Source organism: Dioscorea cayenensis, chromosome 10 (genome assembly GCF_009730915.1).
Source record: "Dioscorea cayenensis subsp. rotundata cultivar TDr96_F1 chromosome 10, TDr96_F1_v2_PseudoChromosome.rev07_lg8_w22 25.fasta, whole genome shotgun sequence".
NCBI lineage: Eukaryota > Viridiplantae > Streptophyta > Magnoliopsida > Dioscoreales > Dioscoreaceae > Dioscorea > Dioscorea cayenensis.
The window spans coordinates 6,535,702-6,552,522 of NC_052480.1; the positions used below are offsets into that span (position 1 = coordinate 6,535,702).

At 35.2% G+C, this 16,821-nt stretch overlaps 1 protein-coding gene and 1 pseudogene across 1 annotated transcript; one reads left to right on the forward strand and one right to left on the reverse strand.

Moving 5' to 3' along the window:
• Nucleotides 1-1,472: 1,472 nt before the first annotated feature.
• On the reverse strand, nucleotides 1,473-3,239 carry LOC120270895 (annotated as a pseudogene).
• A 3,289-nt stretch (nucleotides 3,240-6,528) lies between these two features.
• On the forward strand, nucleotides 6,529-7,714 carry LOC120270257 (protein SIEVE ELEMENT OCCLUSION B-like). The gene is made up of 3 exons (XM_039277276.1): nucleotides 6,529-6,729; nucleotides 6,899-7,003; nucleotides 7,262-7,714. The coding sequence occupies exons 1-3, from the start codon at nucleotides 6,529-6,531 to the stop codon at nucleotides 7,712-7,714; spliced, it is 759 nt and encodes a 252-aa protein (XP_039133210.1).
• Nucleotides 7,715-16,821: the final 9,107 nt, after the last annotated feature.

The following is a 16,821-nucleotide window of genomic DNA, read 5'->3' on the forward strand; positions in this document are numbered from 1 at the left end:
CACGAATGGAGATCATTTGATACTTCTATTAGAGAAAAAATTTGGGCCAAATATCTTTTGGCATATTATTTTGTTGAGTCATCTGTCATACCAAAATAATGTAAGCATCCCATCCTTGATGATAGGTTAGATGACTATTTGAAAGGTTGGAAGGCAGTTTAGGATCCTAGATTAGAATTTGTGATTTCTTTATTGGGGGGTTATGGTGAAAGGTTCCAAGTTGAATAATTTTGGTAATAATTGAACTAAATGACTGGAACCAGCATCATTGGGTACCTGAGCCAATTTTTCATGACCAGTTACTTGAGAGGGCGATGTTGAAGCCTTGAAAGTTCAGGATACCCCATGGATCCTCTTTACTCTCTTGACTTGCAAACCTATCGCCAAGCAACAAACCAAGTTGAAGGACTCTACAATAACTTTCAAGTGTAGTCTCAACTTCATTGTCTCGCTCACCATCAACAATCCTGAAGAGCAGACCCTATACAATAGATTCAGAACAGCTAACTCTTCAGGCTACGCTATGGCATTGAGAAATAATGATCCATCCTTGCAATTGTCCTTTAAAGTGTAATCAACTCTCACAATAATTATGATGTCTTTTAAGGATGACTCCTCTCTATCAATGATAGATAAATGTGACGAATTTTTTACATTTTCTGTTTTGAATTGTCTATTGTTATTCATTTTATTATTATTTTTTATTTTCATAAAGCAAAGGTTTATTATTTTTTTTTTATACAATATAAAGAAAGGAAGAGACTTAAAATCTTTTAAAATGGTTAGATGATCCAATAATAAAGAAAGGAGGTGTGAAGGCATGGCATGATTTTTAGATATTTATTAGGAAATAATGTATCCTCAATATGTGGCACTCTATCAATGCATTTTTTACATATAAATGAGTGGGATTCATTGTAAAATCACTATATTAAACTAGATTTTTGAGATATGGGTTGGATATTTCAATTTAAATCCATCCAAAAAAAATATATTGATTCTTTTCATATATATATATATATATATGTGTGCGCGCGCGCGCACACACATTTGTAGCAATGCTACTCTGTACATGATTATGAAATATAATATATAAATATGATTACAATATTAACTTTGAAATGAGCCAATTTAATCCAAAAACTATTAAAAAAACACCAAAAGAAAAAAATCAAAATAACACCATTTTCTATTAGCTCAGGACTAATATATTCTACTTTGAGTTCTCAAAAATCAAAACGGTCCAAAATATACTTTATGAAAATAATACTACAATTGCACAGTTATATATACATAACATAAAAAATCCTTCAGCATTTCATTGCAAAAAAAGTAAACATGATCACAAAGATCAAAAATAAAATAAGAACATCAACTATAAACCTTCTGTTACATCTTCAGAAATACAGAGTTCTTTTTACAATAAAAGTGACTGTATATAAAAAAATTGCTTATTTAGATGACTATATTTTTTTGCTAGATTGGTTTGAAGTTTTTATGAGCAATTACTGCATAAAAAGGGTCAGATGTAGACACTCCAAGCAATCTTAGAAGCCAAGTTAGAGGAGAAGTATCAACATTTGCAGGTAATCTTTTAATAACTTCAGGTTGAGTGAAGCCATCAACACACTGAAAGTATTGAATAACCAATTGAACTCTGCTGTATGAAGTGCCATCCCTCCAAGCACTTATTGCTTTTTCATAAAATAATCTATTGCTGAAGCTTATGATGAACACTCCTCCTGGTTTTAGAACCCTAAATACCTCAGCATACACCTGCAAAATGTTAATAATTAATGCACATTGCATTGGATTAATGATACCAAATAATTAAGCCAACAGTAGGATTGATAATTCATGACATCTACTCTGTAGTTTGTTTGGTTATTATCCTTAATTAGATAATTATTTTGTTATCATATTTAAATTTTATATTTATATACAGAAAGAAAATAATGCACTATAATAACAAAATAAAAATACAAAATAAAAATACAAAAACTTATGTTGAAAATCCAATTATAAAAAAAAACCACCAGCAAAAAAGAAAAAAATAATTTCACTATGTAGAAACTTGAGTAGTGACAACTCCATTTGTTTAAACAAGCCCTAAATTTATTACAAGTCAAGTTGATTTTGATTCAATATAGGTCATAGCTCGACTCTGCTACTTCTAAGTTAATTATCTAAATTCTTTTAAGTAGACCCATAATAAAGATAATGAGCTACCGGATTGGACTGATAATCTAAAAAAAATCTCATAATTAGAAAAATCAATCATATATATATATATATATATATTATATATATATCAAATAGAATTCATATTAGAATTAACCGTCTTTTGGTGTATTGGCACCCTTGCGTAAAGTATTCGTATAGGAGAGAACCCAAAATCCACATAAGGTGAGAGCGTAAGTACTTAGAAACAATCTCTCTATAGATATATATACGTCATATATACATACTGATGTATATATCATTGTAACTCTCAGGGAATTTGTGGGCGGATGATTTTTTATTTTATCATTAATTGTATTGCATAAAAAAATAGGACCAGTCAAAATTTGATAGTCTGAAATGTTATAGTGATAAATGATAATTAACTAGTATTCTTTTGCAGAAACACTGCCTGAAAGATTGATTAATTAAAAAACAATGCCTACATATAAACATACCTTCTCCGGGCACTGGAGATACTGAATGCTAACAGTGCAAAGAACAGCATCAAAGCTAGAGTCCTCCAATGGCAACCTCTGTTCCAAATTCAGATCCTTAACAAAGAAATACTCTAACCTATTGTTCCTAGCCAGCTCCATGGCATTCATTCCATGACCCACAACCCTCTTGTACTCCACTTCCTTAGGCAAATGGCTAACCCATGAGCTCATCAAATCAAGAATCTCCCACCCGGGCTTCAACCTCTCTGTAAACATCTGTCAGTGTGGAGATGAAGCCATCGTCGACGTGAGTGACGAAGCGTGGGAAAAGAGTAGAAATCTCGATCAGGTGATCTGTTGAGCTTTGTCCGGCCTTCCGGTGAGAGGGACGAGGCGCTTGATCTTGCCCGGTGTTGGAGTGGAAGTGGATGCTTGTTGTTTAGGGTTGTTGGTTTCTAAAGATGATGAGATTCTTGGGAGAGGAGAGTGGGAGATGCAGGGGAGGTTTGTGTGTGTTCTTGGAAGTGGTTGAATGGCCAACATTGCAGAACAATGGCAGTGTTGGGTTTGGAGGGAAGACGTTATCCGTTTGAGATGGTATGGTCCAAGTCCAAACACTTTTTATTGTATTTTTGTTTGTTTTTTAAACTTATTATTTTATAATTATTAAGTTTGGACAACTTGTTTGTTAGTTGTTTGCTGCATTGTGTTTCTAATAAATTAGTGGTTTATGTATTTTTATTCAAAAATTGGATAACTAGCCATTTTGAGTCTATTAACCTGGGTCTTTTCATAAAAATACTAATATCAAATTGAAGAGGTATGTTCGAAAGTTCAGTCTACTACGGGAAAAATCAAAAAACAAATGTGCCCTCTTGACATTTATTATTATAATAAAAAAATGAAAAAAAAACCAAGTTTGGCATTTATAATTTGTATTATTTAGAGTGAGAAGGAAAATTGTTAATTGAGCTCATCAAAAAGAATTAAATAATTTTTAAGATTAAAAGTTTTATTTTGAAAATAATAATTAGATTTTTGTTTGATATTAATAATATTTTTAAAAATTAGAGCAACTTTAACTCGAGTTTAATACCGGTTTATTGAACGATGGAGCATTAAACACCCATGCCTGTTGAGAGTTTGGTTGCCAGTTGCCAGTTGCCAGTTGCCACCTCAATGGGTAAGTTCCATTCATTTTTAATTTAAAAGAGATGGGACCCACTCTTTTAAAATATTTTTATTAAATTCAATTTTTAAATTTTATTTTTTTATCATCACAAATTAATTATTTTTTTCAAAAATAATATAATAATTTATTATTATTTATATATTTTAATTATTTTAAATATTTATTTTGTAATTTTAAAACATATTATTTAATTATTTTATTAAAAATGTTTAAAATTTTATTAAATAATTATAGTATAGGAAATAGTTTAATATGCATGAGTTTAATGTGTTGATTGTGGGTCCTATTTTATAGTATAACTATTATGAGAGATAGTTTAATGGGTAAGAGTTTAATGGATTGATGAGCTTGCATGAGTATCAAATTCTATGATAGCCTAACGATTAAAATTGCTTTTAATATTTTTCATTTGTTTGATAAGACTATAGGTAATATTCAAATATTCAATTGTATATGGGCCCATGCTTATACATATAGACTTATTGTAGTTAAATAATATTTAAAAAATATTTATTTTATAATAAATATATAAAATTTTAAAAAATTAATGATAAATTTTATTTTTAACAAGTTGGTCTATATTTCATTGAGACTATAAAAGTTTTTTTTTTAATTCATGATTTCATTTTAATAAATATTTCCATAAAATTTTATATTAAAAAAATTTAAATTCACCTTAATTTCTTATAGAGGATTTTAAAAAATCTAACTATTTATCATACATATTTCCTCTCTATAATACAAATTCTATTTTCCCTTTGAAATCTCAAATAACATACAGTAACTAGTCATCACCCTCACCGACAACTCCATAGCTCAAGCTTAAGCTTAGAATGTTCACTGCCAAATCATTTTACCCCTTTTTTTTTATAGTGACAACGGTCTCAAATATCCTAAGAATAAGGTCCTTGCAAGAGTTACTACCCACACAAACTTATTATCTTTAAATGACTCAACTAGGACAATAAAATCCTAAAATTAAATAAGACAACGGGAATGTAACAGAATCTCTCAATAGCCACTTGCATGCTATGTAACATGGCGGAAGAAATTATTGACCACTCACTCTTCAGCTGCTCTTAATGAGGTATGGCCCTTGTGGAGCTGTGCAATTGCTACATTAGTCTCCAGGGTCTCTCGAATCTCCTTCTTTGGGCCATTGGTTAGATTTATTGGTTGGAAATAAATAATTGTATCTTTTCCATGAATTGAACTTCCACTTCAATTAGCTATTGTCAAAATCAACTAAATACTTCTTATTTGGGTTCTTTGAACTCTAAAGGGATAAAAGAAGAGGAGTCAATCATGACAATCAAAACAAGGCTCAACTTTGTAGGTTTATGTTCCTGTGATTCTAATGGATTGCACACAATCCAAATCAGGGACTCAATTCTTTCTTGAAGTCCCCCGCTTCTAGTAGACTCATATATAGTTTTCTTGATTTCGTTTTTGTATTGTTCTCATTATTCTCTATCAATCAATCGAGATTTATTCACCTTTCAAAACAAAAAGAGAAAATTTTAAATTGACCTTCCATAACTAAAAATAAACAAGATTATAACCATAAAAAATAGAAAATCATTGTTGGGCCAAAGCCATCTAGTTCAGGTAATTAGTGGCACCATTTTAGAGTCCCTTGGGGGAGGACTAGGGAAAGGTGGCAAAAAATTCAAATCCTACATAGAGAAATTAATTTTGTAAGTTTGGACTCTTCACATGGCCCTAATAAGTCAAGATGAGGGCTCGGGAAACATTAACTTTGATCGTGACCCTTTGAGTGAATATTCTTGTTGCCCTTCTCAAAATAAAATAAAATAAAATAAAAAACAAACAAACAAAAAACAAAAAGCCAACAACTATTGTTGGCTTGTCCACTTTATAAAAAGTAAAAAAAAAGGGGAAAAAAAACTATAAATTCATAGATTACACAACAGTCCCCTTCTATGCACCTTAATTCGATTTATATCCACACACATTAAAATTATAAGACTAAATCAACACAAAATGAATAACAATTAACCTTCACATTGATAATTAATCCCACGTTCAAAATTCCAAGTGAAACAGTGAGTTTTCACTCTTGTATACCTCTTCAAGTGATTTAAAAAAAAAAAAAATTTCTTTCAAACAAGGATAAAAAAGGCCCTAATGAGCAAAGTTGCCAAATTTCTTGCTGTGAAATACACTTTAATATATATATATATATATATAATTTTATTTTATTTTAAAAGAAGTGGATAAATCACATAATTTAATTAAAGAGAAAGGCTTCTCCTTTTACTAATTGAAATTCCATATAAATTACCCCACGTATATATATATTTTTTTTAATAATCTCTTGCAAGATAAAAGCAATTCAATCTTAGTCACTACCACACCAGTTCAAATGAGAATCACACTCAAAACATACATTTACTTTATGCTTTTAAAGAGTAGCATAAAGAACCAGTGGATCCCCACAGCAACTGAAGTTTAGCATTGCTTGTGATAAAGAACAAGTGGGGATGAACTTGATAAGAAGCAAGGTAGTGGATTCACAACAACTTTATTCCATTTTTGCAATCTTTACAGCCCTATAAATATACATGTTTATGTTGCCATTGCTTCTTCACCATTACTTGTACTTGAGATAGCAGAGCAGTGAGTAACATAAGGAGTAGTGGTTAAATATAAAAGATGGCCGGAACAGTAGTTGTTCCCATGCAAAAGATGCAGCTGATCAAAGGAGAACGCCACCTTTTCTCATCCTCAGACGACAGTGTGGTAATGAAGCAGATCATGGCGACACATGCGCCGGACAGCCGTGAGGTGGATGTAAGGCCCATCTTGGATATTGTTGAAGATATCTTGAAAAGAGCCAACCCTTCTTACATCTTGGTATGGATGATGAATAACAATACCATTATAATGCATGCACACAATTAACACAAGTTTCTTTTTATTTGTTTGTCTTGTTTTCTCCTATTCAAAAACTTAATATTTTATTAGAGATTTATTAATTCAGTAATTACAAAATAATATATATATTGGTCTGTGTTTGATGCAGATGCCACAAACTCAGCTAGAAGTGGTTGAGGCCGGTACACATCCTGCTGAAGTTGTTTCTATGCTTGAAGCTTTAGCATACACTGTCCACAGAATGTCAAGCGAGGTAATCAAACAAATCTAACAATATATATATATATATTCTTAATAAGTTCATTTGCTACATAAATGAAACAGATAAGAGTCACTCTTTTTCCCTCTCTCTTTTGCATGTTGTTGTGGATTTCTGAGCCTTACTCTGTCTTAGTTTCTGTTACTATGTTGTTTTCTCTCTTTTGTTTCCACACCTAATGGATTTTGTACATCTTCTTCTTTTCTTTGTTTTTTTAATGTATCCACTTTTCTCAAAAAATAAATGAAACAGATAAATTACAAATGCTCAATTGGTGGAGATGCACATGCAACAACGCTGGCTCTGTTGCAATCTCTGTCAAGCTACACTTGGGATGCCAAACTTGTCATTGTCCTGGCAGCCTTTGCCATTAGCTACGGCGAGTTCTGGCTCACTACTCAACTCCACACTGTGAATCCTCTGGCCAAGCCATTGGCACATCTAAAGCAGCTTCCAAACATGCTGGAACACACTGATATCCTAAAGCCAAGGTTTGATGCCATTAATAATCTAATAGAGGCCATGCTTGAAGTCACCAAATGCATTGTTGAGTTCAGAGAGCTGCCATCTGAGTACATATCTCATGATGCACCGGAGATGGCCATGGCCTTGGCTCATGTCCCAACTGCTGTTTATTGGACCATTAGAGGTGTCATTGCTTCTACCTCTCAGATCGTTAGTCTCGTTGGTCTTGGCCATGAGTAAGTAGTTCAAACCTCAAACATTTTAACGGATTTTTTTAAATTTTAAGTCATTTTCTCATGAGTCTAGCACCATGTTTTAGGTATATAAGTTCTACAACAGAGGCTTGGGAGTTGTCCAGTTTAGCCCACAAACTTAACAACATTCATGGCCACTTGATCAGGCAGCTCAACTTGTGCAAACAACAAATTGGTCAGTCAGTGAATCTCAACATTTAATTAGTACAGTGAATTTACATGGATTAGTCATGAAATTATTCATGTCTACCATTTCTACAGGGGAGAAAAAGCATATGGAGGCTTACCAGACACTAGTGAGACTATTTGAAACCATTCATCTTGACAACATGAAGATTCTCAGAGCACTCATGTACTCCAAGGATGACCTGCCTATCATCAACGGCACCACCAAGAGAAGAGTCAGCGTCGAAGTACTGAGGAGAAAGATCGTCATGCTCTTCATCACCGATCTCGATATTAGCCATGAAGAGCTCTTCGTTTTGATTCAATTATACAATGACACACACCAAGGAAAAGTGGAGAGACACTATGAGATCGTATGGCTTCCTGTCATTGACCGTCATGTTCCTTGGCTACAGTCAAGAGAAGAAAGCTTTCAATCGCTTGGCATCATCAATGCCATGGTACTCTTTGGTGCATCCTTCATTGTTGGACAAGGCGGTGGTGAAATACATAAGGGATGTGTGGCATTTTGACAAGAAGCCATTGTTGGTGGTGTTGGATCCACAGGGGAAAGAGGTGTGCCCCAATGCACTTCACATGATGTGGATTTGGGGTAGTCTAGCCTTCCCTTTCACTAGCAACAGGGAGGAGGCTCTATGGAAGCAAGAGATTTGGAGGCTTGAATTATTAGTTGATGAGATTGATCCTGCCATACTTCAATGGGTATATATATATATATATATATATTCTTCTAATGAACGTTCCTCTGTTTTTTTATATCTAAAGAATATTATTGTAACAGGTGAGTGAAGGGAGGCATATATGCCTCTACGGAGGAGATAACATAGAGTGGATAAGAAGTTTCACCAGAAACACTGAGACGCGTCGCTCAAGATGCAAGGGTCCCATTGGAGATGGTCTACGTGGGAAGGAGTAACCCAAAAAGAGAAGGTCAAGAGAGCAATGTCAGTGATTGCAGAAGAGAAACTGAGTGGGTATTGGCCAGACGTGGCCATGATATGGTTCTTTTGGGTGCGTCTAGAAAGCATGTGGTACTCCAAGATGCAACATGACTGCACAGTTGAGGATGATCATATAATGCAAGAAGTGATGCAGATACTGAGCTTCGATGGCAGTGAGGAAGGCTGGGCGGTCATTAGCCCGGGCTCGGGTAGGGGATCCCTAAAGTCACAGGGAAACAAGCTGTTGGATTGTCTAATGCAGTATGATGCTTGGAAAGACACTGTGGAGCTGGAAGGGTTCATTCCGGCGCTGGGGAAAAGCTCTGCTGCCATATCAGACTCATGAGCACTGCACCAGACTTATACTTCCCAGAGAGTCAGGCAAGATTGGAGAGAAGATTGTGTGCGCTGAATGCAAGAAACCCATGGAGAAGTATGTTCTTTATCGCTGCTGCACTGATTGAATGGTGCTCATGGATCAATGGTGGTCTGTTCATATATGTGAGAAGTATGAGCTGTTCATATTATATATATATATATGGCGAACTCGGGTTGTTATAAATAGTTGTTTTTCTGTTTAATGGATGAATATTTGAAGGATCTGCCATTTGGTTATTTTGTTGGTGAAAAAGGAACTTCATTACTACTGGAATAAACAAAAAAATTCTTGTCTTTTAAACATTTTTTTTTTTAAATTAACAATCTTGCAAACCAAGCTGTTGATAGATGATAGCAGATGATAGATCTTCTCTTTTTTAACATCGTTACCTCGAGATCAGTCCAAACTTGGAATTTTTAATTCCAATCTTAACGAGCCTCATTTGCCTTGAGATGGGCACACTCCAAATATCTCTCAATCTTCTCCGAGATAATGCCTCGAGATAAGCACAGCTCTTTTGATTCATATCAAAATGTTTCATTATCTACTTATCTTGAGCAAATTAATTCTTGTAAATCAACTCTTGACCTTAGTTTTCATTTAAAAGGATCTGTATCTCTCAAACAGTAAGGAACCCTTCAAATTATTCTGACTTCTCCAAAAAAAACGTCACTTTGCCAACTCACCTGAAATTACTCCCACCGATAATTATAATACCAGAAGGATACAAATTGATTTTTATTCATGGAAGATGGACACTAATTCCAAGTATTAACACTGATAAAAAAATTCTACTCACAAGATCCATCCCCTCACTCAACACATTCCCTTAGACGACCCCTCTGATGAAGAACTTGTCGACTAGGGAGAAGATGAGGATTTCATTGAGACGAGCAGAGGATGATCATTTTCTTAGAGAGGAGAATTTTATTCAATTTGAGAATGACCACCATTCCACTGATTTGAATGTTGATTAGCAACTTGATCCTTTGCCTGATCTACCTAGAGAAGACAAGGAAACAGATGAAGCAGGTATTGTGGAGACTGATTCTACATCATTATCAGCAGAACTACAACATTCAAGTCTACCTCTGTTTCCCAACACTCCTAGGCAAGTTAGAAAGAGCGACATGCATAAGAAACCTTTTGGCCGCTGGAACACAGAAGCTGGGTTTGTTCCACATCCTCCTAGATCTACAAAGAAGAAAATACCTGAGGACATGAGAGAAGGTATACCTAATCACTTAATCTTTTTAATACTGTTTTTCTTCCTGGTCAGACGCTCAATTATTCAATTATAGAAATTCTTATGGTGTCAAATTTCTAGATGTCCTAACCATAAGAATAATTGTCTAGACATGATCAATACCTTAGAAGTAGATAGAGCTGTAAAAACCACAAAAATGACAAGATCTCCTTTGAGATTCGACAGCTAGACCTTCATTCTTTGTTATGAAAATTCTAAGTTGGAATGTCAGAGGTCTAAGTAGACCCTCAAAACACCACCTAGTTAAAGATGTAATACTATTTAACTATGTAGACATAGTCTGCTTGTAAGTATCCAAACTTCAAGAACTTCACATCTTGACTTGGAGATCGATAGGAGGCACGCACATTGATTCATTTGATTTCATACATGTGCTGGGCACAACAGGAGGTATCATAATGGCTTGGGACCACTCACAAGTTAGTGGAACCTTAATTCACAAAGGAATTTTCTCCATTATGACAGGCTTTACAAACTGAGCAAACAACTCAGACTGGGCATGTACCAGTGTCTATGGCCCTAACGCTTGACCCCTCAAAATTAACTTATGGAATGAACTTCAATTACTGAGAAGTCTACACTCCATTCCCTCAGTGATATGTGGAGACTTCAATAATATGTTCATCGTAGAAGATGAAAATAAAGGAGACATAAACCCAAGAGCTATAACTTATTCCCAAAATCTCTTAGGTAAGCTTAATCTCATTGACCCTCCTGTACATGGACGTAGATTCACTTGGACTAATGGACAATCTGAACCGATTTGGATCCTTTTAGACCGATTCTTTTATTCCCATAATTGGTCTTCTTTAAATCCTAAATCTTTCTAATATGTTCTCCCTATATTTGGGTCAGATCACTCCCTATCTGTATGGATTTTGGGGAACATTACTCATGATCTCGACACTTCAGATTTGCAAAATTTTGATATACCAACACTCAACTAGAAAATCTAATCTAGGAATGGTGGTCTGAACATAATCCCGAAGGCTATTGTACCTTTATTCTCTCGTAAAAACTAGCAAATCTGAAAGCTAAACTCCGCAATTGGGCTAAGGATACCATTGGAGCTTCTAATCACCACAAGAAAAGCTTACTTGCAGAATTATACTTCGAGACACTATAGGTTAAAGTAAATCCTTTTCGGAAGCTGAGACTAATCACTTTACTCAGATTCAATTATAACTTTAATTACTCTATTCTAAATAAAAAAATTTTACTGGAAATAGAGATTAAGAATTTCCTGGCTTAAAGAAGGAGACTCAAATACAAAGTTCTTTCACCTATTAGTGAACATAAGGAGGAACAATTAATTATGAGCACTTAAATTAGGTTCACATTGCCATCATAGCCAAAAAAGTGTGCCAGTGGAAGTTTCTGACTTTTGACCTATCAGCCTAATCAATTCCTGATGACTGTACAACATGCATGTATTTTATATCACTTTTAACACTCATTCGGCATGTATTAAAATTGTATTATGAAATTCGATGCTAAATTTAGTGTGTTTCACATTCTCAGGCTTAAGGCAGTATTTCAACATGAAAGAGAGCCAAAAGAAACATTTCAGACCTTAAACAATGAATTTGGAGCTCTCTCGGCATCATTTGAACAAGGATAAGGTAAACTAGGTGGTTTATTGGCAGCTTACGTCTAATCTTACGGTTATAAGTAAATTTCAGTGAACCTTGTGGGAATGCTTATGCTCGTAAGAGAGATTCATAGGTAATTTAGAGGACTTTTTGGGCAAAGGTTACGCCCCATAAGGATGCCTGTAAGAATCATCCAGAGGAGCTTACAACTAAAACTTACACCTGTAAGGGCAATTGCAAGAAGCAGAACAAGTTAAGTTTACAGTCTATTGCTTACAACCGTATATTGGACCATAACATAAATAGAAGACTTTTTTTTTTCTTGGAGGTGAAGTTAGGGAAGATAAAAGACAAATCTCCAGCACTTAAGAGGTAATTTCAAGGGGGATTCAGATCAACATTCAAGGGGATTGAAGATCATAGCCATCAAGTTCATCTTGAAGGCGTGCATGGAATCTTTCCTAGGGCTTCTCCAGCTATTCTTTATCAACATAATTGAGAAGAGAGTTTTCATGGCTTTCATGTTTCCTCCTATTATTTATATTTTGGATGCTTTCCCTCTATTAATGGAGCTCGAATTTGTAGATGTTTTGGCATAGTTGAAGTCAAAGGTTTATACTCTTGACATTGGTTGTTGGATCTTTGATGCTTTAATTGTTTTCTTAATTGCAATCATTTTTATTCGAATCTAATTGAGTGTTTGAATTCATGGTTACTAACAAGGCAAAAGCCCTAGCTATCATGTTTGGTGAGCTACGTGATGAGAAAGAATTCCCACCTAACATAGACATGCCGCAATACGAGAGGATAGTGAGTATACCTCTGTTTAAGGTACTTTGGAGACTTTATTTCTCGCAATCCTTCCGAGTATGTTAGTGATAATCTCCATGCTCTTTGCAATCATGTGGAGTGGATTTTAGGAAAAATCGCATCTCTACTCTGTATTCATTTTATGGATAATCTCTCTCTACTGGGGAGATTATCTACTTAAGAGATTATTATTAGCTTATAGTAAGGTTTCATAGAGTTTTAATATGATTGTGTGGATGCCTGTATCAGCTCTGTACCTATTCAGTTACTTTTCACCTGATAAATTAGGGTCTAGTATAATTCTGGAAACCTCTCTGTTCAAATAGGATTGCATGCATAAACAACATTTGTCCTGCTCTTTATAACCCTAAAGGGATGCTATGTCCGGACATCGCTTTCTTCCTTGACTTCTCTCCTATTATTTTTCGTATTTTCTTATCTTTGCTTGCTTTTGTTCACACACAACATTAGATCACTTAGGCTATTTTTCGGATTTAGGATTACTACTAGTATTCACTTTCTTCCATATAGACCGACACTCCGCTTTACGCACACTTTATTACACAATCGGCACGTACACTTGCGTCCTTATCAATTCCACCTATAAAATCATTTCTAAGATTCTTATCTCTAGATTGAGTCTAGTGATTGGTGAACTGGTTGATGAGTTTTAATCAGGCTTCATCAAGGGAAGATGTATAGCGGATAATATTATTGTTGCCCAAGAAGTAATTTTTAATCTCTAAAAATGAAAACTTCTCGGATACTCTTTCAAAGTGGACTTCTCAAAAGCCTTTAATTCTTTAGATTGTAACTTTTTACTTGAGATTCTAGCCGCTAGGGGATTTTGATTCTCGATGGTTAACTTAGGTACATACCATTCTCAAAACTACAAAGACTCAGATTCTCATCAATGGGATAACTCAAGGTTATATTCATTGTAAAAGATTTCTAAGACAAGGAGACCCACTTTCCGCTCTTCTCTTTGCACTTAGCAGATGTCCTAAGTGCAATGTTCACTCACACTCTTAGATCCAAAGTCTTGGTGGGAGTTCAACTAGACTAATTTTAAAAAAATCTGTCACCTACAATATGCTGATGATTTAATTATCTTCTTAGTGGGAGGACAAGAAAATATTCAAAATAATCAAATTAATTTCTATCTTTTTGAAGCATCTCCTTGTCTCTCCATCAATTACTCGAAAAGTTTTTTACACTCTATAAATTTTGGCTATCAACCAAACTTCGCCTCTGCAATGATCGTAAACTACACCAAAAATTTCCTACCTATCATTAACCTGGGGATTCTCCTTTCTGGAAGGTGGACAAGGCATCAAGAGTGGACGAAACTCATTGGAATGGTCCAATCTAGACTCACATCTTGGAAAGCAATTTACCTATCATTAGGTGGTTGTTTAACTCTTACTAACTTGGTCTTATCCACAGTTCCAGTTTATTAGATGTCGGTGTTCAAACTCCCAGCTTGGGTGATAAAAGAAATTGATAAGATTCGAAGGGACTTTCTCTGGAAAAGACTAAATTTAGGACCCAAAGGAATCAAACTGGTTGCCTGCAAAAGGATATGCAAACCCCATAACATGGGTGACTGGGGAATACTCAACCTTCAGGAATTCAACAAAGCTCTACCAAAAAAATGGTGGTGGATGATCTCCTCCAATCTAAATAGCTGATGGGCCAAAATTATCAAAGCCAATTACTTGACTAGAAATTCAATTGGAATTTTATTCCAAACTCCACCTAGAAATAAATCCTTATTCTAGGCAAGAGTTAACACCACCCTTGCCAATACTGCACTCTGGTTTAATAAATGGTCGGCACTTTGGGCAATCTCTCAAAGATCTTTGGCCTTCTCTTTTCAATGAAAATACCTCCCCTTAGATAACTATAAGACAATTCTACTAGCAACTCAATTCTCTAGAGAGGCCTTTTCACACAGCTACAATAGATGATCTATCTCTACTTTTGGATAAAATACCAGACTGCTCTAATGACGAGGATAACTTTGACACCTAAGTACTAGAAAAAAAGTGGAACTTTCTTAGTTAAATTCTTTTACAAGTTCTTAATAGATGGAGGCACGTGTAGCCTGCTATACTCTCAATTTTGAAAAATTCAATGTCCAAGCAAAATCTCAGTATTCTGTTGGCTAGCGTGTGATGATAAAATACTAACTCTCACAAACCCATTCAGGAAATGGTGTAACTTCCAAAATGCCACAGATATATGTGTTATCTGCCACAAAGCTTCTGAAACTGTGGAATATCCATTCCTTGACTGTGAATTCTAGTAGCGAATCTGGTCCTTCTTCAACCAAATCTTTAAACTATATTCATTTCTACCAACAATTTCTATAATATGGACCACCTAGCTTATGTTGCTAAATTCTCGACATCAGACCCTATGGGTCCTCAACTCAAGAGCCATTATCTGGAATATATGGCTGGAACAAAATAATCACATCTTTCAATTACTTGCTTTACCTTTTTATACTGTGATTATTAAAATTGCTAATATGCTTCTTTCTTGGTTTTCCTCAGTTGTAGAACCTCAACACCAATCTCTTAATGAAGCATCTCAGAGGAATAAGCACTCCCTCAACTTCATGAGTACAAGAGTCTGGGATCATACCGACGATTCAGATCATAACCTAGCCTTGGAGTAGGTTACTTACTCAAACAACCTGGGAAAGCCTGTGTTACCAGACGGTGGTCTTCATCAGTCCACATGTTCTTTTCTCCTTTGTCTTTGTTATTCTTCTTTCTTCTTTGCTTTTCAAGCAGCTCACCTCTGGTGAGAGACTCTTGTCTGTTTCTACTTTGTGTTGTTTTACCTTGCTACGTCTTTCCTATTTGTCTTTCTTGTTCAATAAAATTGTGGTTTATCCATGTTATTAAAAAAAATTGTTAAGGTTGCACCCAGTACCAAGATGGTTAATCGTGTTGATAAGGAAGATAATCATGGCTTAACCCAATCGCATGTGATTGAACCCACTCCAAACCGAATAGAATCAAATTGAAAGGAAAATACTAGTGCTGGGTTTGGATTCGGTGCCATGCTGGCCAAATCAAACCCAAATTCTAACATAAACCGGGATGGGCCCATCACTAAGATGGTGGAATCCAATAAGTCCTAGTACAGTTGGGCTCAGGTCAAACACCAATTTGGTTAGCACAAACTTGATACAAACAAATGGGCTAACTTAATATTCCTGTTGGGCTCCAACCTAATCAGAATCTGACTGAACCCAATATGAACTTGACTAATCTAAATCTAACTTCATCAAGTGGATTCAAGTCCAATGTTTCCACTCCACATGGACTTGATTCAATTAATTTGGAAGTTTTATGCCCATGGTAGGATCTTGTGCAGGTTGGCCCAACAAATGATCAGGTTCAAGTACTAGAGGCATGTTGTGATGCCTCCAAACCCACTCCCATGAACCATCATTCGGAGATACATATGGCAGTTCAACTGAGGTTGGTACCTAACTTAAAGAAAACCACTCAGCTTACTTGGGACAGCTTCAACAAACTGACATTGATTTGATAGACATTAGTCACATTATCGACCTTGTTGATGACTAAGAAAATGGGAATGCATGTATGAAAAGAACTTGGAGGAGGAATTTTCAGAGCACCTGGGAGAGGATAACACTGCCATGATGGCTAGTTAACGGCAGGCTCACAAGACAAAGATAGACAATCTTCAGAGGGCTCAGAACTAGACTTTGCAAAAGATCAAGCATCAATTCCCTGACTCAAACAACATTGTGGGTTTGATAGATCAGGCAAAGCTAGATCCAAATCTTAACCTAGGAGCTAAGAGAAGTGAGATATACTAAAAAACTAATCTTCCAAGTGGACAAAGGAAGCAGGACATGTAGTCTCTCCTCCATGT